This window comes from Littorina saxatilis, linkage group LG16 (genome assembly GCF_037325665.1).
Source record: "Littorina saxatilis isolate snail1 linkage group LG16, US_GU_Lsax_2.0, whole genome shotgun sequence".
Taxonomy (NCBI): Eukaryota; Metazoa; Mollusca; class Gastropoda; order Littorinimorpha; family Littorinidae; genus Littorina; species Littorina saxatilis.
In genome coordinates, this window is record NC_090260.1 from 15,781,971 (window position 1) to 15,806,022 (window position 24,052).

General features: G+C 44.8%; 1 protein-coding gene across 5 annotated transcripts in view; it reads right to left on the reverse strand.

Moving 5' to 3' along the window:
- Window positions 1-24,052, reverse strand: part of LOC138950502 (uncharacterized) — a 252,255-nt gene that overhangs the window by 204,315 nt on the left and 23,888 nt on the right. For 2 of the 5 annotated variants that reach the window (XM_070322215.1, XM_070322216.1), the window contains exon 1: window positions 3,993-4,238. In XM_070322215.1, coding sequence (XP_070178316.1) covers window positions 3,993-4,043 — 51 coding nt within the window. In that variant the 5' untranslated portion in view covers window positions 4,044-4,238. Of the gene's footprint in view, window positions 1-3,992; window positions 4,239-24,052 lie in introns of those variants that run through there. The other 3 variants (XM_070322218.1, XM_070322221.1, XM_070322220.1) reach the window with 2 other exon arrangements.

Sequence of the window (24,052 nt, forward strand, 5' to 3'; positions counted from 1 at the left end):
CACGAAGGCCGTGGTAATAAAAACAATATGTACAGTTTGGCGACTAATGGGCCTTGGGTGAGGATATGTTGTCTAGAAGGTAGTCGCTGGAATCAGGAGGGATGGCGGGAGCCACTCGACCTCAAACTGAAACACGCTGATGTGATAATCTGGGCTTAGTTATACCCACAGCCCCATGTCCGAGTCCCTGACCAGTCGGCACAGCAGCAAGCTGTGTGACCAGCCTAGAGAACTGCTACTGCGCAGATAATCCTGGGGACTCAGACCATGGAGCTGCATATGGTCATATAAGGTTTTAAAGGTAATTCTATTTGTAGCGCATGGAGCGAAAATGTGTTGAAATGAATAGGGTTCTCCACAATGGCAGGACTTGTTAAAGATATGGAAGCGGCAGCCGCCGGCACGGAGGCGTCTGAAGATAGTGAGGAGGTTTGTTGGGAGATCGGGGTGTAGATCGTTCATATCAATGGGTTGATAGGACAGAGATGTTACGTACTGACTTCGAATGAGTTTACGGATTTTACTGTAGAACTCGGTTACTGAGTAACCGATGTTAGTGTTAGCGGGGCTAGATTCTGCCGCTTCTTTGGCAGCGACATCCGCCAGTTCATTTCCCCGGACCCCTACGTGAGAGGGGACCCAGAGAAATGATACGGATGTGCCGGATGAGATTAACTGGTGACATATAAAGAGGATTTCTCTTTGTAGCTCTGCCCGATTTGATGTGTTTCGATGCAGAGCTTGTAATGAAGAGCGCGAGTCAGAGCAGAAAACTACCGCACGCGGTGTGACTGGGAGGTCATTTATAAAAGTGCATGCCATGAGCAAGGCAAATAGCTCGGCTGAGAATATGGAGATGTCTTTATTAAGAGTATATTTCCTTGAGATTTTGAGATCTGGGATCACAAAGGCGCAGCCAACGCTGCCGTCTGCAAATTTGGATCCGTCAGTAAAGACTTTTAAATGCTCCGAGAATTTGTAGTTTAGGGTTTCTTTTGTAACAGTAGCTAGGTAGACGGGGTTATCTTTTTTGGTAGTATTATCTTCACTGTCGTATATGATAGTAGGGGTTTCCTCAAGCCAAGGCGGGTAGGAGGGCGGGGGGACCCTGGCCAGCTCACTGACCTTCACCCCGCTATCGGCTAGAATGCGGTTTACTGTGTCGGATAAGGGTAGCGTTTTGGCCAAGAGTTGAGTGCTATGTTTGGTGTTGGCCTCATAATTTTGGTGCTGAGGAAAAAAGTCAGTCAGGACCTCGCAGGCAGAGTTCTCTACCGCGTGGGCTCTGACAGCATACTGAGCTGAACGGAGTTTTATCTCATCCACAAGGGGCAGCCACCCACACTCGCTGTAGACTCGACTCTTACTCGCTTGTTGGGAGAGTCCCAGAGCTATTTTGAGCGCCCTGCACTCTATAATAGCCAGTTTTTTCATGAGCGCCGGGCGCGTCGCGAAATAAGCTTCGCACCCGTAAAGGAGGCGGGAGCGAATTAATGCCCGCACTACCTCTGTGACACACTTACGTCCTCTGGCCCAGGATTGGGACGCCAGGTAGCGTATGATATAAAGATCCTTGTTGGCCTTATTGATCAGATGTTCGATATGACTGGTCCAGTTAAGTCGGGTATCGATGATAACGCCGAGGAACTTAACTTCTGAGCTCGGTTTGATAATATCACAACCTATCTTTATACTGCAGTTCCTGTACAGTTGTCTACGGGAGACAACAAGAAAGACTGTTTTATTTGAGGCTAGTTGGAAGCCGTTGGTGTACATATATTGACAGAGGTTGTCGATTTTAGTTTGGTAAGAAGATAAGTCAACAGTGTTGGTAACTCTGTTATGGCGTGGTCTATTAGTGTCTATTAAGGCGAGGTCGTCCGCATACAGAAGTACACTGGCACCTTCAAGGGAAGCGTTCTGGACAGCGCAGTGACATTCTAAAAATAAATAGTAACTTACAACTGAACGGGAAAGCCACACGAAGGAAGGGAGATAAACGCCAAACACTGGAGAAGATAAGGAAGAGTTACTTATAATGGTGAAATGAACACAAAAACGAACATGAGTTTAGCGCTGCGCGCTGAGAGCACGTGTTGAAATATCTCATCGATGATATTGTGTCCGGGGTGTAGCTGAATACGGTGTCCAAATTTGAAAAAGAACCACCGAGAACTTTGGCGTTGTGATGTGTTGTAGCGGCTATGGTGTGTCGGTATGGGGGCCCGGGTAAGCTGAGGTGGAACCAAAATAGCTGAGGTGGAACCAAAATCGGTTCCGCGCTGCGCGCTGAGAGCACGTGTTGAAATATCTCATCGACCAGGTTGTGTCCAGGGTGTACCTGAATATGATCACCAAATTTGAAACAGATCCATCGAGAACCTTGGCCGCGCATCGCGCACAGACAGACAGACACACAGACAGACAGACACTAGTCGTATATATATATAGATAGAAGGCGTTCCAGTTTTCTTGTCATAACTATATTTGTATTCTAAACAACGAAGTGACTGTGGTAAGATGAACAAAGTTGTCTCGTTCTTGTATCGGTGAGTACAGTATTCCTTTGTTTTTTAACTTTATATTTGTATTGTTTTGTATTATGTTTTGTCACTTTTATGTCAGCATAGTTTTATGTTTGGTTGATTGTTGTGGTGACAAAAAAGGTGTTCTGAATGAATTTGAAATGAGTATTCTTTGATTATTTTTGTTGTTGAAATTTACTTATGTTGTTATTGTTTTGTTTCAGGGGTAACGTTTTTGATCTTCGTTGATAAAAAAAACCATTTGGATTTTTCATTGAGTTTGTTAATCTGTTTTGAACTCTGGTTGTGTAGTGTTTGATTTTGGTTTGAAGATAAACATTTTTGCATTTTAGAAGTAAACCGAAGATCTCTTTTCATTTAGTAATTTTAGTGAATAACATTTGGAACACCAAACATACTTTTCTGTTGCATTGTGTGGATCGTGAAAATAGTTAAACGTAAAAGGTTACCTCACCCATACCCTAGGATACATTTGCTGACACATTTACTATAAGTCTTAGCAGGTTTACAAACAGTTGGAGAGAGAGAGAGAGGGAGAGAGAGAGAGAGAGAGAGAGAGAGAGAGAGAGAGAGAGAGAGAGAGAGAGAGAGAGAGCCGGAGAGAGAGAGCCGAGAGAGAGAGAGAGAGAGAGAGAGAGAGAGAGAAAAGAGAGAGAGAGAGAGAGAGAGAGAGAGAGAGAGAGAGAGAGAGAGAGAGAGAGAGAGAGAATTGAATTGAATTGAATTGAACTTTATTTTACAAGGATTTAGATTTAAGGCTACGCATTTTCTTACAATCTGTCCTTGAGAGAGAGAGACAATGACAATGACAATGACAATGACAATGACAAATCTTTATTTTTCGAGGGTGACAAGAATAAGCATAGATATGCTTTTTTGCATCTGGCCCTCGCCCTAAAGAGGGACTAAACTATTTTACTATAACTATGACTAGGGAAAAAAAGGTTACATAAAAACATTAATGGTAGAACATATAAGTTTATGTACATGAAGCGCATTATGTAGAAGCATTGTAGATCATAAGGTAGTGTTCAAAATTGGGTGTAAAGCAATGAAGATAAACGGAAAGTAACCCAACAATACATTAGCTCAGCAAAACAATGTATTACAGAGAGAGAGAGAGAGAGAGAGAGAGAGAGAGAGAGAGAGAGAGAGAGAGAGAGAGAGAGAGAGAGAGAGAGAGAGAGAGAGAGAGAGAGAGAGAGAGAGAGAGAGAGAGAGAGAGAGAGAGAGAGAGAGAGAGAGAGAGAGAGAGAGAGAGAGAGAACTCGAACTCGAACTCGAAAACTTGTATTTGGAGGGTCACATTTTCACAATTTAATATATAATTTCGACAGTACAATACAATGCTATGCACAACCAATCAGTATGCAAAAGACATCCCGACCGCCAAAACAAAACAATGGGAAACATTATGGACAATACACGACGGTGACAGCGGCCTACCTGTCGTGATGTCTTCGGAATGGCTCCGCTACCTCCCTGCTGGCTCGCCATTGTTCTCGCCCTGTCTCACCTGAAACATCCACACCACATTACAACGAGCAGGGCTCCCCATTGTTCTCGCCCTGTCTCACCTGAAACATCCACACCACATTACAACGAGCAGGGCTCCCCATTGTTCTCGCCCTGTCTCACCTGAAACATCCACACCACATTACAACGAGCAGGGCTCGCCATAGTTCTCGCCCTGTCTCGCCTGAAACATCCACACCACATTACAACGAGCAGGGCTCCCCATTGTTCTCGCCCTGTCTCGCCTGAAACATCCACACCACATTACAACGAGCACGGCTCCCTATTGTTCTCGCCCTGTCTCACCTGAAACATCCACACCACATTACAACGAGCAGGGCTCCCCATTGTTCTCGCCCTGTCTCACCTGAAACATCCACACCACATTACAACGAGCAGGGCTCCCCATTGTTCTCGCCCTGTCTCACCTGAAACATCCACACCACATTACAACGAGCAGGGCTCCCCATTGTTCTCGCCCTGTCTCACCTGAAACATCCACACCACATTACAACGAGCAGGGCTCCCCATTGTTCTCGCCCTGTCTCACCTGAAACATCCACACCACATTACAACGAGCAGGGCTCGCCATTGTTCTCGCCCTGTCTCACCTGAAACATCCACACCACATTACAACGAGCAGGGCTCCCCATTGTTCTCGCCCTGTCTCACCTGAAACATCCACACCACATTACAACGAGCAGGGCTCCCCATTGTTCTCGCCCTGTCTCACCTGAAACATCCACACCACATTACAACGAGCAGGGCTCCCCATTGTTCTCGCCCTGTCTCACCTGAAACATCCACACCACATTACAACGAGCAGGGCTCCCCATTGTTCTCGCCCTGTGTCACCTGAAACATCCACACCACATTACAACGAGCAGGGCTCCCCATTGTTCTCGCCCTGTCTCACCTGAAACATCCACACCACATTACAACGAGCACGGCTCCCCATTGTTCTCGCCCTGTCTCACCTGAAACATCCACACCACATTACAACGAGCAGGGCTCCCCATTGTTCTCGCCCTGTCTCACCTGAAACATCCACACCACATTACAACGAGCACGGCTCCCTATTGTTCTCGCCCTGTCTCACCTGAAACATCCACACCACATTACAACGAGCAGGGCTCCCCATTGTTCTCGCCCTGTCTCACCTGAAACATCCACACCACATTACAACGAGCAGGGCTCCCCATTGTTCTCGCCCTGTGTCACCTGAAACATCCACACCACATTACAACGAGCAGGGCTCCCCATTGTTCTCGCCCTGTCTCACCTGAAACATCCACACCACATTACAACGAGCGGGGCTCCCCATTGTTCTCGCCCTGTCTCACCTGAAACATCCACACCACATTACAACGAGCAGGGCTCCCCATTGTTCTCGCCCTGTCTCACCTGAAACATCCACACCACATTACAACGAGCAGGGCTCCCCATTGTTCTCGCCCTGTCTCACCTGAAACATCCACACCACATGACAACGAGCAGGGCTCCCCACAGTGCGCGTCCCTGCGTCCTATACGCACTAGAAGCCGAAATCACGAACTGGACAGTCATGGAGGGGGTCCCCCTGTAACAGGCCATTTTCACACATAGTCAGTTTTGACCGGGAGGTCATTCTGGGCTAGCTGATTTTGACCGGGAGGTCATTCTGGGCCAGCCAATTTTGACCCCCCTCCCCAGTCAGTTTTGACCCCCCCTTCAAACTTTAAGAATAAGTACATTAGGACCTTTTAAAACGAAATATATGTATGTGTGCACAAAATCTGTTGGAAAAATGATCTAAAAAAAATTTAAAAAAAAATAAAAATAAAAAAGTTTTGACGCTTCCTTTGAAACTTCAAAAATAAGTACACTAGGACCTTTTAAAACGAAATGTACGCATAAATGAATGCATCTATGCATCTCCACAAGTTGGGGACCTCCCACTCAAAATCAGCTAGCCTAGAATGACCCCCCGGTCAAAACTGACTACGCCAGTCAATTTCCCCCCCCCCCCCCCTTCAAACTTCAAGAATTAGTACTTAAGACTTTTTAAACCGAAATGAATGTAAATGTGGACAATATTTGTTAGAAAAATGATATTACAACAAACAAAACAAAAAACCCTTAACTCTAACAACAACAAAAAATTCGACGCTTCCTTTGAAACTTCAACAATACGTACACTAGGACCTTTTAAAACGAAATGTACGCATAAATGAATGCATCTATGCATCTCCACAAGTTTGGGGGGGGGGGGGTCATTCTGGGCTAGCCCAGAATGACCTCCCGGTCAAAATCAGCTAGCCCAGAATGACCCCCCTTCAAAACTGACTAGGCCAGTCAGTTTTGACCCCCCCTTCAAACTCTAAAAATAAGTACGTTAGGACCATTTAAAACGAAATATATGTATACTGTTCAAAAAAAGAAACGCATAGTTGCTACTTGCCAAATTTGTTTCATTTTTCGAAAAAATTAACAGAAAATCCAATATGTGACCCTCCACCACGGAATGAGTCGCATGTCACCTTTTCATGATTTTCATATTTTTACATTTTCTTAAAGAGTTTTTTATCCTCTATCCAGTGGTAAAAACCGTTTTAGAAAAGAGTGAATACTTTTCGAGTTATAAGCCTGTGACTATGGTGACCCTCACACTGTTACTAGACACCCCCCGGACTTATATTATGCCTAGCGCAGAACCGCGTGAGGTGACATGCGACTCATTTCGTGGTGGAGGGTCACATATTTAGATTATTTGTTTGAAATTTGGTATGGACACAGTTGAATGCACACACAGTTCATTTGCATCTTCAAATCAATCAGTCAATCAATACGATTGGGTGCCGAGGCTGTCAAGTCAGTAGGGGGTGTGACTGCCTTGGGCAGCAACAACTGCCCGGCACCTTCTGGGCATGGACTGGATCAGATGCCGGATATCTTGCTGTGGGATGGTGTCCCACTCCTCCTGAAGTGCCTGCAATAGATCGCGGTGATTTGCCGGCGCTTCTTCTCGCCTGCGCACACGTCTGTCCAATTCATCCCAGAGGTGTTCTATCGGGTTCATGTCTGGCGACATGGATGGCCAGGGAAGCACCTGGACATGGTGGTCGGTGAGGAACTGGGTGGTGAGTCGTGCTGTGTGCGGGCGAGCGTTGTCCTGCTGGTATATGGCATCCTGGTCAGCCAGAAGAGGAAGGGCGTGTGGGCGCAGAATTTCCTCCACGTATCGCTGGGCAGTTATGCGCCCTTGGACGTGCACCAGGGTGCTCCTTCCAGCGGTATTGATCGCCCCCCACACCATGACGCCTCCACCACCATGAACGGGTGCCTCATCCACACAGTTGGGCGCGTAACGTTCGTTTACTCTCCGGTAGACCCTCCTCCGACCATCATGTCGCTGGAGCAGGAAGTAGGACTCGTCGCTGAACCACACGTGTCTCCAGTGATTCCGGACGGTCCAGCGAAGGTGCTGGTTGCCCCACTGCACTCGGTTCTGGCGATGGCGGCGGGTGAGGACAGCTCCTCTGTGAGGTCTGCGAGCTCTCAAACCAGCTTCATGCAGGCGGTTCCGCACGGTCTGGTCCGATAATCGGTGTGGCCCGGGGAGAGCCTGGACAGAAGATGAGGCCGACAGGAAACGATTCCGGAGGTGGCGGAGCCGTATGAAGCGGTCGTGAGCAGCAGTTGTCGCCCTTGGTCTTCCCGTTCGTGGCAAGTCAGCAACGGAGCCAGTGGCTTGAAACCTGACCCACAGTCTACTGATGGTGCTCTGGGACACGTGGAAGTGCCTGGCGATTGCACTTTGACTTTGGCCTGCTTGTAAACGACCCAATGCAATTTGGCGGTCTTCTCTGCTCAATCGGGCAATCTTTCGTCGCTGAATTGTCGTCTGATTTCTTTGTGGCGAACAATCCGCTTTTATGGGTTTTGGAAGACATGGTGAGAGCTCAATATTCCCCGAGTTTCACGAGATTACACTGAAGCATGACGAGTGGTCATGCCAAATGAGCAATTTTGACATTGTAGCCACTGATAACGCATGCGTCACGTGCAGAGCTCACTTGTGGCAATGGACGAAAGGTCGACGACCAGATAAACATTTTCTGCAGTTTGGTGGATATCCTTGTAGCCATATAACTAAATTAACCAAATATTACAAGCTATGCGTTTCTTTTTTTGAACAGTATATGTGTGCACAAAATCTGTTGGAAAAATGATCTAAAAAAATTAAAATTAAAAAAAAAAAATTAAAAAAAAATTAAAAAGTTGACGCTTCCTTTGAAACTTCAAAAATAAGTACACTAGGACCTTTTAAAACGAAATGTACGCATAAATGAATGCATCTATGCATCTCCACAAGTTTGGGGGGGGGGGGTCATCCTGGGCTAGCCCAGAATGACCTCCCGGTCAAAATCAGCTAGCCCAGAATGACCCCCCCCCTATACTTGTGGAGATGCATAGATGCATTTATTTATTTGTACATTTCGTTTTAAAAGGTCTTAGTGTACTTATTTTTAAAGTTTCAAAGGAGGTGTCAAAAACTTCTTTAATTTTTTTTAATTTTTTTTTTATTTGTTTAGATCATTTTTGCAACAAATATCGTTTTAAAAGGTCCTAACGTACTTATTCTTGAAGTTTGAAGCCTAGTCAGTTTTGACCGGGGGGTCATTTTGGGCTAGCTGATTTTGACGGGAGGTCATTCTAGGCTAGCCCAGAATGACTGCCCCCCCCCCCCCCCCCCCAAACTTATGGGGATGCATAGATCATTAGATGCATACATAATTAGCGTACATTTCGTTTTAAAAGGACCTAGTGTACCTATTCTTGAAGTTTGAAGGGAAGCGTCAAAAAACTTTTATTTTTTAAGTAAGTTTTTTTTCCGAGTAAAAAAAATTTTTTTCCAACAAATAGTGTGCAGATATACATATACTTTGTTTTAAAAGGCCCTAAAGTACATATTCTTGAAGTTTGAAGGGGAGGTCAAAACTGACTGGCCTAGTCAGTTTTGAAGGGGGGTCATTCTGGGCTAGCTGATTTTGACCCCCCCCCCCCTAACCTGGGGAGATGCATAGATGCATACATACATGCGTATGTTTTGTTTTGAGAGGTCCTAGTGTACTTATTCTTGAAGTTCAAAGGGAAGTTTGGAAACTTTTTTTTTTCTTATTTTTTTCTTGTAATATCCTTTTTCTAACAAATATTGTCCATATTTACATTTATTTCGGTTTAGAACGTTAAAGTACTTATTCTTGAAGTTTAAAGGGGGTGGGGGTCAAAACTGACTGGCCTAGTCAGTTTTGACCGGAGGGTCATTCTGGGCTAGCTGATTTTGACGGGAGGTCATTCTGGGCTAGCCCAGAATGACCCCCCCCCCCCCCCCTCAAACCTTAGATATATGTAGTTATATACATATATGCATAAATATTGTTTCTAAAGGTCTTAATGTACTCATTCTTGAAGTTTGCAGGGGGGTCAAAATTGACTAGGGGGGGTCAAAACTGACTAGCCCAGAATGACCTCCCGGTCAAAATAGGCTAGCCTAAAATGACCTCCCGGTCAAACTGGGCTGCTTCAAAATAGGCTGGTACACCGGGACGCACACGACCTATTAAGAGCGGGTCCCGAGACGCACTAAATTTCCGTTCTCGTGCGTCCCGTATACTCTTTTTAGACTGTAGTCGTCAGCTAAGTCAAAATGCAAGCACAAATTAGGCCAATTTCACGCGGGAACAAAGTGTGCGTGCGTGTTGCATTTGAAAAGGCCTCGAATATTCTGGTAATAAAAAAACCCACTTCATATCACATTATTCGCGATCACAATGCGTTATATGTACATATGGGTTTTTGGGGACCCGGTACACTTGGGACCCTCTAAAACTCCGCTTAGGGGGTCCAAGGACCCTCTAAACATTACAAGTGGGGGTCCCGGGACCCTCTAAACATTACAAGTGGGGGTCTCGGGACCCTCTAAACATTAACAATGGGGGTCTCGGGACCCTCTTAACATTAACAATGGGGGTCTCGGGACCCTCTTAACATTAACAATGGGGGTCTCGGGACCCTCTAAACATTAACAATGGGGGTCTCGGGACCCTCTTAACATTACAAGTGGGGGCCCCGGGACCATCTGAACATTAAAAGTGGGGGCCCCGGGACCATCTGAACATTAAAAGTGGGGGTCCCGGGACCCTCTAAACATTACAAGTGGGGGTCCCGGGACCCTCTAAACATTACAAGTGGGGGTCTCGGGACCCTCTCAACATTACAAGTGGGGGTCTCGGGACCCTCTAAACATTAGCAATGGGGTCTCGGGACCCTCTTAACATTAACAATGGGGGTCTCGGGACCCTCTCAACATTACAAGTGGGGGTCCCGGTGTGGCAGCCTATTTTGAAGTAGCCCAGTTTGACCGGGAGGTCGTTCTGGGCTAGTCCAGAATGACCTCCCGGTCATTCTAGGCTAGCCTATTTTGACCGGGAGGTCATTCTGGGCAAGTCAGTTTTGACCCCCCCCTAGTCAATTTTGACCCCCCCTGCAAACTTCAAGAATGAATACATTAAGACCTTTAGAAACAATATTTATTCATATATGTATATAACTACATATATCTAAGGTTTGAGGGGGGGGGGGGTCATTCTGGGCTAGCCCAGAATGACCCCCCCCCCCCTAAACTTGTGGGGATGCATAGATGCATTTATTTATTTGTACATTTCGTTTAAAAAGGTCCTAGTGTACTTATTTTTGAAGTCTAAACAAAAAAATAAAAAAAATGAAAATTTAAATTTAAGTTAAATTTTTTTAACTTTATTTTTGAAGTGTCAAAGAAGGTGTCAAATTTTTTTTTCTTTCTTTTTTACATTTTTTAAATTTGTTTAGATCATTTTTGCAACAAATATTGTGCACATATACATATATTTCGTTTTAAAAGGTCCTAACGTACTTATTCTTGAAGTACTGGCCTAGTCAGTTTTGAACGTGGGGTGGGGGGGGGGTCATTCTGGGCTAGCTGATTTTGACTGGGAGGTCATTCTGGGCTAGCCCAGAATGTCCCCCCCCCCCTCAAACTTGTGGAGATGCATAGATGCATTTATTTATTTGTGCATTTCGTTTTAAAAGGTCCTAGTGTACATATTCTTGAAGTTTAAAGGGAAGCTTCGAAACTTTTTTATTTTTAAAATTTTTTTAAATTTGTTTTTTTTTCGATTTAAAAAAAAATCATTTTTCCAACAAATACTGTGCACATATACATATATTTCATTTTAAAAGGTCCTAAAGTATTTATTCTTGAAGTTTGAAGGGGAGGTCAAAACTGACTGGCCTAGTCAGTTTTGACCGGGGGGTCATTCTGGGCTAGCTGATTTTGACCGGGCCGGAGGTCATTCTGGGCTAGCCCAGAATGACTGCCCCCCTAAAAAACTTGTGGGGATGCATAGATGCATACCTATATGTGTACATTTCGTTTTAAAAGGTCCTAGTGTATTTATTCTTAAAGTTTGAAGGTAAGCGTCGAAATTTTTTGTTTGTTTGTTTTTTTGTTGAAAAAAGTACGTTTTGTTCGATTTTTGTTGTTGATTTTTTAAAAAGTCATTTTTCCAACAAATACTGTGCTCATATACATATATTTCGTTTTAAAGGGTCCTAAAGTACTTATTCCTAAAGGTTGAAGGGGAGGTCAAAACTGACTGGCCTAGTCAGTTTTGACCGGGGGGGTCATTCTGGGCTAGCTGATTTTGACCCCCCACCCCAAAACCTGGGGAGATGCATAGATGCATACATACATGCGTATGTTTTGTTTTAAGAGGTCCTAGTGTACTTATTCTTGAAGTTTGAAAGGAAGCGTCGAAACTTTTTTTTTATTTTTTTTTTTAGAGTTAAGGGTTTTTGTTTTGTTTGTTGTAATATCATTTTTCTAACAAATATTGTCCACATTTACATTCATTTCGGTTTAAAATGTCTTAAAGTACTTATTCTTGAAGTTTGAAGGGGGGGTCAAAACTGACTGGCCTAGTCAGTTTTGACCGGGGGGGTCATTCTGGGCTAGCTGATTTTGACCGGGAGGTCATACCCCCCCAAACTTGTGGAGATGCATAGATGCATTCATTTATGCGTACATTTCGTTTTAAAAGGTCCTAGTGTACTTATTTTTGAAGTTTTAAAGAAAGCGTCAACACTTTTTTTTTTTTTTTTTAGAAATTGTTATTTTTTTATTTATATTTTAGATCATTTTTCCAACATATTTTTGCACTCATACATATATTTCGTTTTAAATGGTCCTAACGTACTTATTCTTAAAGTTTGAAGGGGGGTCAAAACTGACTGGGGGGGGGTCAAAATTGGCTAGCCCAGAATGACCTCCCGGTCAAAATCAGCTAGCCCAGAATGATCTCCCGGTCAAAACTGACTATGTGTCAAAATGGCCTGTTGCACCTGGACCCTCTCAACATTACAAGTGGGGGTCCAATGACCCTCTCAACATTACAAGTGGGGGTCCCGGGCCCCTGTATGACGGGCGACCGTGGGGAGCCCTGACGAGTGAAGGTTGTCTGCCAGTGAAGTCCATTCAGCAGCGGTTCGTGCAACTGTTCGTCCCAAAGGGGACTAAACTTACAAATAATCACAAATGATTCCAAATTAATCTGACAAAAACGTAGGATACCAATACAAAAATCGACGAAAATTCAGGCAGAAAAAGTTTGAATGAAATGACGGGAAGGAATTGTTCCGTTGGAGAACAAAATGTGTCACAATACTTTGTTGTTGTTGTTGTTGTTGTTGTTGTTGTTGTTGTTGTTGTTGTTGTTGTTGTTGTTGTTGTTGTTGTTGTTGTTGTTGTTGTTGTTGTTGTTGTTGTTGTTTTCTTCTCCAGAGCCTTTTTTAGTGTGGAGAATGTAAGCTCTTTTCTGTTCATTGTCTGATGTTATTTGTTTATGTATTGATTGAACATTGGATTTCTCTTCTTTAAGCCAAGTGACGTCAGAGTCCGACAAAAATCATATTTAGGCGGCCAGCCGAGACTACAAAATATTGCATGTTATTTGCAAAACACACTGACATTACACTTCTCCAAGCCAGGCCAGTACTTTGACATGACACAGGAAAGCAACACGACCTCTCTGCAGTGACACGGGCAGAACGCTGACAAGAATGGCCCCACAACGAGGCGGCCTCAGTACCGATACCTGATACGTGCACAGTGTCATTGGCATTGCGTCGTCTGACACTTATAGACATCCGGGTCGCAAACTGAGTTGTGGGTTGGATTATTGGTGGGGGTGTGCGAAGATTGAAGCTCTGTGAGAGTTTCTTGCAGGGTAATATAACGCCTAATCAACGGTTGTGCACTCTGGCTTGTTGGTCTAAAATCAGTATGTACCAGAGACATACATGTCTCTGGTATGTACTAAGATTAATAATCTTTAAAAAAATAAAAAATAAAAAAACCTGCATTGTTGACGATGGGTACATGTGAATGCGTTCTCTGTGCCGTGTGGTACTTGAGTATTCACACCCCCATATAAATGCTAATCATTCTGTGTTGTGTTGGTAATGTCATCGCGAATTTTCATGACTTTGTTCAGGTGATATCAATACGCGGTCTGGTAACAACAATGACATAAGAAATACACAACATGGACAACGGAAGAACTTACAATATCCCAGATAGTAAATAAGTTGACACTGTTAAGGAAATGTTGATCCGAAAAGTGTTCCAGATGATCCAGCAGACTGCCTTAAAATGTCATAGACAGTTTGAATGACATTAAGTATATTGGTACCTTTGCTAAGTTTATTTACACCAGTCTTAAAGGCACAGTAAGCCTCCCGTAAACCATCACAGAGCTCCCCGAGCGTCTAAATACAGTACAAGCATACTTCCATTTGAACGCTCACCGAACGGGAACATCCTGGCTGCTTTCTGTCGAGCGTGAGACATTTTCCAAGAATTTATTTTCGTAGACTTGTTCCGTTAACAACAACGGTGGCTCGTTTTTGCGCTAGACCTAACTTTTAAAATCTAAATAATAAATTGACAGCTTGTTACACAAACATTCTTTAATCATAAAATAATTCGTTTTTCATCAAGACAAGATCAGAACAATTCGAAGTTGTGAAAGTTTAAAAAAAGAAAAGCCCGGAAGCAGGGTCACGCAAGGGTCGTAGCAGACGACGGCCGGTTTATCAGTGCAAATCGCCGTTCCTCTCAACAGTCAAAAGCCATCGCTAGAGTTCTTGTGAACCACAGCCGTTGTTTCGTGCATAAAAAAACGTGCTATTGTAGATAAGCTCACGTCGAGTCGCATTCAAATGACTAACTATCTACGACTGCATTGTGAACAGGGAAAACTGGATCACACGGGTTCACGATGGCTCAGGGGTAAGATAAACCACGCAAAAATAAATTCTTTGAAAATTGTTCGCTCTTTACGGAGGGCACCTAGGATGTTCTCAATTGGTGAGTGTTTAAATGAAAGGGTGTTTGTACTGTGTGTAAAAGCCTGACCGTATCTGTGATGGTTTACGGGAGGCTTACTCTGCCTTTAAGCAAAAATGCCAAAGGATTTAAAGATGCATAGATGTTTATTTGGCTCTGGGTCGTACTCGAAAACACGGTGAAGGTTAAATGAGTAAAATTCACTTACAGGGACTTACATCTGAAAAAAGCAATCCACAGTTATCCCCCCAACTCGTTAGCTCCAAACAGTGTTTCTTTCTTACCACTCGTTAGCTTCAGTCAGTCTGTGCTTCTATAGATCTCACCACTCGTTAGCTTCAGTCAGTGTTTCTTTCTCACAACTCGTTAGCTTCAGTCAGTGTTTCTTTCTCACGACACGTTAGCTTCAGTCAGTGTTTCTTTCTCACGACTCGTTAGCTTCAGTCAGTGTTTCTTTCTCACAACTCGTTAGCTTCAGTCAGTGTTTCTTTCTCACCACTCGTTAGCTTCAGTCAGTGTTTCTTTCTCACAACTCGTTAGCTTCAGTCAGTGTTTCTTTCTCACGACTCGTTAGCTTCAGTCAGTGTATCTTTCTTACGACGCGTTAGCTTCAGTCAGTGTATCTTTCTCACAACTCGTTGGCTTGAAAGTCAATGTTTCTTTCTCACGACTCGTTAGCTTCAGTCAGTGTTTCTTTCTCACGACTCGTTAGCTTCAGTCAGTGTTTCTTTCTCACAACTCGTTAGCTTCAGTCAGTGTTTCTTTCTCACGACTCGTTAGCTTCAGTCAGTGTATCTTTCTTACGACGCGTTAGCTTCAGTCAGTGTTTCTTTCTCACAACTCGTTAGCTTCAGTCAGTGTTTCTTTCTCACGACTCGTTAGCTTCAGTCAGTGTTTCTTTTTCACGATTCGTTAGCTTCAGTCAGTGTTTCTTTCTCACAACTCGTTAGCTTCAGTCAGTGTTTCTTTCTCACGACTCGTTAGCTTCAGTCAGTGTTTCTTTCTAACGACTCGTTAGCTTCAGTCGGTGTTTCTTTCTCACAACTCGTTAGCTTTAGTCATTGTTTCTTTCTCACAATTCGCTAGCTGCAGTCAGTGTTTCTTTCTCACCATTCGTTAGCTGCAGTCAGTGTTTCTTTCTCACAACTCGTTAGCTGCAGTCAGTGTTTCTTTCTCACAACTCGTTAGCTGCAGTCAGTGTTTCTTTCTCACAACTCGTTAGCTTCAGTCAGTGTTTCTTTTTCACAACTCGTTAGCTTCAGTCAGTGTTTATTTCTCACAACTCGTAAGCTTCAGTCAGTGTTTCTTTTTCACAACTCGTTAGCTTCAGTCAGTGTTTATTTCTCATGACTCGTTAGCTTCAGTCAGTGATTCTTTCTCACCACTCGTTAGCTTCAGTCAGTGTTTCTTTCTCACAACTCGTTAGCTTCAGTCAGTGTTTCTTTCTCACAACTCGTTAGCTTCAGTCAGTGTTTCTTTCTCACCACTCGTTAGCTTCAGTCAGTGTTTCTTTCTCACAACTCGTTCTCACAACTCGTTAGCTTCAGTCAGTGTTTCTTTCTCACAACTCGTTAGCTTCAGTCAGTGTTTCTTTCTCACCACTCGTTAGCTTCAGTCAGTGTTTCTTTCTCACAACTCGTTAGCTTCAGTCAGTGTTTCTTTCTCACAACTCGTTAGCTTCAGTCAGTGTTTCTTTCTCACGACTCGTTAGCTTCAGTCAGTGGTTCTTTCTAACAACTCCTTAGCTTCAGTCAGTGTATCTTTCTCACAACTCGTTAGCTTCAGTCAGTGTTTCTTTCTCACAACTCGTTAGCTTCAGTCAGTGTTTCTTTCTCACAACTCGTTAGCTTCAGTCAGTGTTTCTTTCTCACAACTCGTCAGGACGTCAGGATCACACTTTAGACTGTCGGGCGAACACTACACTATTTCCCACAGGGCGAAGACACGCTGTTACATCTAAACAATACACTTTGCCTGCAACAATGGCCCCACAATAAGCCGGCCTGATACGTGCACAGTGTCATTGCGTCGTCTCACACTTATCGACATCCGGGTCGCATACTGAGTTGTGGGTTAGATTCTGGGGTGTCACAGTGTGGGGGGGGGGGGGGGGGGTTGGAAGAGGGGTGGGGGGGTGGGGAGCAGGTCGAGGATTAGGGGTAGGAGAGAGTTTTAGCAGGGGAACATTACGTCTAATCGACGGTTAATGTGGCACGCTGCCTGAGGGTTTAAAATCGTGATCGTGATTGGCGTTTTTTGACCTTTCTGTGACCGTGATTGCCGAAATTTCCATTTCTGTGATCGTGATGGGACTTTGCCCGACATCCGTGATGACACAAAAAATCAAGTCTCGTGATCGTGATCGTCATTTGTTTTCGTGATCGTGATGGGCATTATTGCAAAGCATTTTATTTTCAACGTACATTTTTCACAGCTGTATCACTCTATGATCCTCTATTCGTCAAGGAGCCAATCCCGATTGAAGGGAAGCAACAACACATTCAGAAATATGATTTTGACAGTGATTGCTTCCCTTTAAAAGAACCAATCACACACAAAAAAGAGATCCAATCAGAAGGCAAATCAGTTGCAAAAGTCTGCCAAACTTCATCCAATGGAAGGGCTTCGTGCAAAAGTTTTGATTGCATTCAGTCAAATTCGAATTCGAAGAACAAAAATGGCGTGCAGCGGTACTGTCATCGAACTTCCGAGTCTGTTATATTTTGTGGATTCAAGCCAGACCCAAGCAGGCGGCGAGAATGCCTTCCTTGGCGGAAAGGTCAGGCTACGCGTCGGTCTTTCCGAAGACGAAATATCAAGGTATGTTGATCTATGTTGCTCAATGACTGTTCTGAAGGTAGGCAAAGATCTTGAAATTTGTTCAAAATCTTTGAGTTTGAGTGAGATCATTGACATTGTCGACATTGCCACGTCCGGCTGTCACTCGCTCAGTATGACCTCGACTGGCTCGAGATCGAGTCTGCGTGTAGCCAAAACCGAAACTAGAAATGTGTTTTTCATCCCAGCAACGTGGACACGCTTGGCATAGATTCTAATTGTCGCTTCTTTGCATTAAGCTTGGATTTATTTTAGCGCCTGTAAACTTTAATATCAACAATGGGTTAAATTCAGAAACAATGGCGGGGAGACGTGCCAGTTTGGGTCACTTGATCCTCATGTCAAAGACGATCAAAGTCATGTTCGTTGGGGATTTTGTCAGGCATGCTACTTTTCCGGTAATTGCCGGAAATCCGATAAAGCCGTTTTCAAAATCCGGTAAAGTCAAATTTATTCCGGTGAAGTTGAAACATTTCCGCAAAAACGATCCGTGTGAATATCGCGCAACGCAACCGGGCGCCGGTCTCAATGAAGCCAGCGCACAGTAGTGTTGTTTTCACCAGTTTGGAGGTGTGTTGAATGGTGGTGGGGGGAGGCTAAAATGGAATTTTTAACAAGATCACAACACTATTACAGCCCTGAAAATGATGCCCAGAATGCACCAGATTGCACAGATTGTAACCATTTTTTGAACAAACAGGAATGCTACAGGCCAAAAATGGTTTTAACTGAAAGAAGCGCGCAGTTAAAACCATTTTTGGCCTGTAGCATTCCTGTTTGTTTTTCAAGGCCATGAAACCAGGCTATGGTGTACCTCAAATTGTATGGCAAAGTTGAAAATAAAGAACCCATCACACATACATATGTACTTTAATTTCAATTCACCCAATAGTTTTTAAGAAAATGGGTTCACAAGATTTTGCTCTGGAAATGTGAAATTGTGCAAGTATATATATTCATGTGTGTGAGTGAGGCGGGTGTGGGAGTTGAATGTGTATGGGTGTAGAGAGAGAGGAAGCCAGGATTAAATGTAAATCTATCATCAGAAAGGTCCGTTACGGCATTCTTAGCCACCGCGTTTGTCTTATTTATGAAATGATCAAAAGAGGTGAAGAAGTTGGACAAATTGTAGATAGATCTACATACTGCAGCGCGAGGTGATTCGTAACTCGGAGCAGATCATTATAGTTAGGTCCAGATCCTTACTCCCGTGACCATTCTCTGGCTGCAAAGGTTTGACGATTGATTTGACTTCTACGGACCCTTTAGAACAAAATTAGACCCCCCTACACCTTCGAAAAATGCTGGCATTTTTCACCAGAGGCCAAAATCCAAGATGGCCGCCAGCGCTATCTGGAAAAATCAAGTTTTGAACCAAAGCACCTAGAATTATGTACAAAGACACTTTTTCGGGTGAGTTGACGACGAGGATTCCGATTCTGATATTAGTTTGACGTTACGACATCATTTGGCCCTAATAATTTAAGATGGCCACCATCCAGTAGAGCGAAAACGTAACTTTTGTCCTTCAAGCAAACATCCTCCATAAGGATCTATTGCAGTAAAGCAATTGTTGAATGCATGACAAGAGAACTTAGTACACTTCTAAATAACCTCTGTATAATAACTGTAACATGAACAGTTTTCAGTTGAAACCAATTACAAACTGTCAATAATAATCGTTTTACTCTGAAAATGGCACTTTTTCGGCCCTTTCTTTGGACAAAGATGACAACAACACAGTTGATACACATTTAGAAGTCACCAATTGTGCTTTTATGTCCTTCCTTTCAGTGCTATGAAATCGATGAATCAATATGACATTGGTGAGATAAATTAGTCCGAATCAGAGCATGCTGCCTCGTTAGATTCTGAATCGTCATATTCCAATGCATTCTCACTCCTCTGTACATGATCATCATCATCATCATCTTCCTCATTGCTCTCATCTTCCTCGCTCTCTTCAGCTGGCCCTTGTGCAGGTAGGTGCATAGGTAGGTGTATCGGGAGAGCAGGTTGCGTGTGGCGGACAGGGCGACAGCGACCACCCACCAGCTCCCAGCCGTTTCCAAGTGGCGTGGGGTGGTTCTTCAGGAAGGGATGACGCACTAGATATGCCAAGTAGTTTGCACGGAGGCAGTGTTGGCGTAGGCTGTCTGCATCTGGAGGCAGACGGATGAATGCTTTGTTTTTCAGTGCCTTCCACTTTGCTGCACGGGCCTCAGCCATGGTGCTACTCTTGTTGTCGCCATAGATTGCATGTCGCGTGAATTGGAAGAGCTCCTCTAGCACCTCCTCCTCAGGGTCAAGGCTATCTCCGCACTGCAAGAGTTGCCGTCGGGCCACAGCGCTCTTTGCAACCCGGTCAAACACTGACGTCTTACCCTTGCCGTAGAAACCTGAGTTGGCATCACAGCCTGTCATACAGTGAAGCTGCACAATACAGTCTGCCATCTCGTCAGTCACCAGGCCACGGCACAAGACCGTCTCCTGCTTCCTCTTGATGCAGAGGATTCCTGGCAGCTGCTGTGAGATGACTGCAGCCGCGACATAGGCATCCGTATCAGCGGCATCAATGACAACAGGGCCACTGTAACCTGATTCGCGCAGAACTGCATATGTGGAAAAGAGGACAGTGTCAGCCTCAGACTGCTCAAAGCTATAGTTCTCCAATGGTTGCTGGGTTGACAAGTTGGTGCAGTGGGGGCCAACAGAGTAGACAATCTCTGCATCAACACTCTGTGCAAAGTCTCTCAGGTAGTCACATATAAGCTTTTGTAGCCGCTCCTTGTTGCTGACACTACACAGCAGCGTTTTGAACGCGTGGGCAGAGGGGAAGGGGTCGCTCAATTTCATGTAGGTGTTGGGGACATGTGCTTGACCCTGTACCCGCAGGTCTCGCTCATCATCTTTGGTTGAGTATGTTGCGTTGTACGGGTCGTTCACACATATAATACGTTCAGCATGACCATGACGGGCAATGATGATGGATGACACCTTGTGGGCGTAGTCTGACCACGTGTATGGGGTACCATCTTGCGTCTGTCGATCCTCTGTTGATGGCGTTGCCATCCTCCAGATCATGCCCATGTCGATGAGAGCGATGTAGGGATCCTGCAGTTCTACAGGTTGCAGAGAGAGCCTATGGATGAGCTTGCTCTTTTGTGTCTTCCTGTATGTGCCGTTTGGGTTGAATAAGGCCACACACTCCTCGACAACACGATGTTCCAACAACTCAGAGAGGTCCACAAGTTGACTGACCTCAACCAGGTCGATTACTGCCTTGAGAGCGCTCCGTTCCATCTCAGCAGCTCTCGCCTTGAGTTCCTCCCCGGGCAAACGTCAAGCGTTTGCTCAGAGGGACGGGTGCATGGAGGGAGGTATTCTTACTGAACACCCTCTCTCGCAAGAAGCTGGTCAGCTTTTCCTCCCCTGCAGCATGGGCTGACTTGAAATCCGCAACCAGCTCATCAGAGGCAGGCATGGCTGACTGTAGCATGCGGAGGGTGGGTGAGGAAGGGTCAAACGGAAATGAGTCAAACTCATGCATGCATGCGACCAGGTCCTGCACACACTGCTCATCTTCTCGCATCCGTTTTGGGCCGCATTCCGTGTGCTTTCTGTTGGCTTTTTTTCGGTTGGCCATGACGTTATGAGCTGCACGAATCCTGGCCACATTGTTCACATTTCTCGAGTGCACCAGCAGCTGGTTCTCATTTTGGAGAATGGAGAGCCAGCCAGATTTCATTGTGCTGCCCTTGTTCATGGTGCATTCGATCCACATGTCCCAGGCCATGTTGGAGTAAGGGTTTCCTGTGATGGATTGAGCAAAGTCAGTACGAAGAAAGGCGACCTGATCAGCAGGGAGAGCTGTCAGCATCGCCCAGAAATCCGAAAGCCACCGCCCGTATCTGTTGTTGTCGTACGCCACCATCCATGGCAGCATGGCTCGCAGAGATGTGACGTACCCGTCCCGGTTGCATATATGGACCGCGTGTACATTCTGCATGAGCGCGTCCGTCATGGTCAGGAATTCCCTCCAGTAGTCCGCCATGTCACTGCCCTCCACATTTGTGAATAAGTTGGTGATGAGGCTCTCGAGGTCAGCATCCTCCTCCAGTGCCTCATGAGCAGCAGCGCGGGATTCTTTGGAGAGACTTGTATCTCTGAGGATCTTCAGGCTCTCCCTAGTCTCACCACCCAGGTCAGACGTGAGCCTCCCCTGCACTAGCTGACTCATAAGCGCCTCATACATAAGCCTCAAGCAACGCAGTCCCCTCTTGTAATGTTTGCCTTGCAGCGCACGATCAACGGAGCCCTCAGCAATAACTCCTCCCGCCACGAGTACGTCCCCTAGCTCACTCCCCTTGTAGCGTTTGTAGATAGCACTCATCATCACACACTGTGTATGGAAGGGACCAAGAAAGGGCACAATGTCACGGTATTTGTTTGGGCTCTCGGCCTTGAGCAGGGTGATGAGGACGAACACGGGATGGTCTCCCACTAAGAAGTGATTTGTGGAGCTCCCGTTCAAACGTTTAGTTTTCACACTACCGGATGTCGGCCATCTTGAATTTCTGGATGAAAATGATGTCGTAACGTCAAATTAATATCGGAATCGGAATCCTCATGGTCGACTTACCCGAAAAAGTGTCTTTGTACATAATTCTAGGTGCTTTGGTTCAAAACTTGATTTTTCCAGATTGTGCTGGCGGCCATCTTGGATTTTGGCCTCTGGTGAAAAATGCCAGCATTTTTCGAAGGTGTAGGGGGGTCTAATTTTGTTCTAAAGGGTCCATAGAAGTCAAATCAATCGTCAAACCTTTGCAGCCAGAGAATGGTCACGGGAGTAAGGATCTGGACCTAACTATTAGACTAGTTACAAAGGGATAAGGTGATTAAACCTCGTTCTTCTGCAACGCCGGAACTTTGCACAGTGAAGGTATTTTCAGTGGATATATTAACAGGCGGTGTGAGGTGATTTTAGGGTGCAACTTGGGGCGCAATTTTGACAATTTCATTTCGCGCCAGATCTAGCCCTTTGATATAAAAACGTTGACAGTACGTTCTGTGACGTACACGCGTGCAGGCACTCGACGTCACAAACAGAGGTAATCAAGTGACAGTAGGAAAACAGGTTTGCGGGTAGCTTTAAAGGCCCAGTCTGCCTCAATATGTTTATTAAATGACCCAGTTCAATTAAATGGCTGTTTATCTTGCGTATACCACACACCAGATCTCGTGGTTTGTTTTACCCCTGATCCGTTGTAAACCCGCATCACACACTTTCCTTAATTTTACAATTTCAGTTGGAGATTTCAATACGACTCGCTATATCAGCAATATCACGTAGTTGTGTGCCTCTGAATCTAAAATGCAACAAACAACTGCGGGTCACACGAGCTAATCGGCGGCGGTAGGATTTAAAGAGGCAAGCGCTATGCAGAAGATTCGTGCGTTTGCATGAGGAGACACGACCGCTGCGTGATCTGCTTCTGGGCTCCTATTTTTAAAACTTTCAAAACTTCGAGTTGTCCGACTATGATTTTAAGAATGGGTGTGTAAAAGAAAGGGTGTTTGTATTGTGTGTGAAGGCCTGACGGTGTATGTGACCAGAGGCTGATGGTTTACGTGAAGCTGTGAAGGGTTGTTGCTTTTGCCTTCAACGATTCGCTCAAGTTCGGTATTTATATATTAACTTCAATTTATACTGAAAGGTCCATACCTGAACAGATAAAGATTGATTTGAAGATTATGGCTTTGATAGTATAAATAGACCTTTTCGGTATCCGAGCAGCCCTCGCGAAATATCCGCGAGATTTGTTATAATGTTTGGAACATCGCGAGAAGAGGCTAAGCTGGTTGCCAGTTCATTCCCGTGGCTGCCAGGGTGGCACTCATTATTTACCCGACTAGCAAGGTTCTAATGTCAACTCCAGTAGGGGGAAGGAGTTTATGCTTGTATTTGATTCGTCTTATTCCTTCCCGAAGGCAGGCATCCCACCAGATTTAGCAACGCTGCAGTGTCCGCCAAGGATGCGGCGAGAACAGTGGTATATGTCAGTTTAACATTCAATATCTTCACAGATACAAGCAGTTTGAAGTCCAAGGACACCTCGAATAAGATGCACTTCAGACCATGCCCCCCCCCCCCCCCCCCCCCCGGTATATGTCAGTTTAATATTTAATATCTTCACAGATGCAAGCAGTTTGAAGTCCAAGGACACCTCGACACAGATGCACTTCAGGCCGCCCCCCCTCCCCCTTTATGAGGGGGACCCAAAAATAGATTAATGTCAGCACATTTTCTGTTTGTGTGTGTGGGGGGGGGAAGTCTATCTCCCAGCATCCTTGTTTATTCATTGACATTGTGAGGGTCCATTGCTGAACACATGTATTGTGAGTCAGAGTGTTTTTCTTTCTTTTAGAATTTGGCAGCAACCGCTGCAGCTTACAGTATACAAGTCAAGAAGTCAAGAAGATGATTCTGCTTGGTTATACTATGTATGCAGGGATCGTGAACATTATTATCTTAGGAAGACTGTTAGTATGAAAGACGTCTACTTTGCTTCAATTACGTACATATAGAAGTGCATTCGATGTGTTGGAAAGCTTCCACTTCCAGGGGGGAATAGCAATAAATGAATAATATTAAGTTTACATACCCGATGCCTTCCTTTAACAGGGATGCTACGTTGATAGATTTGTGGGCGATTCCCCGGATGTG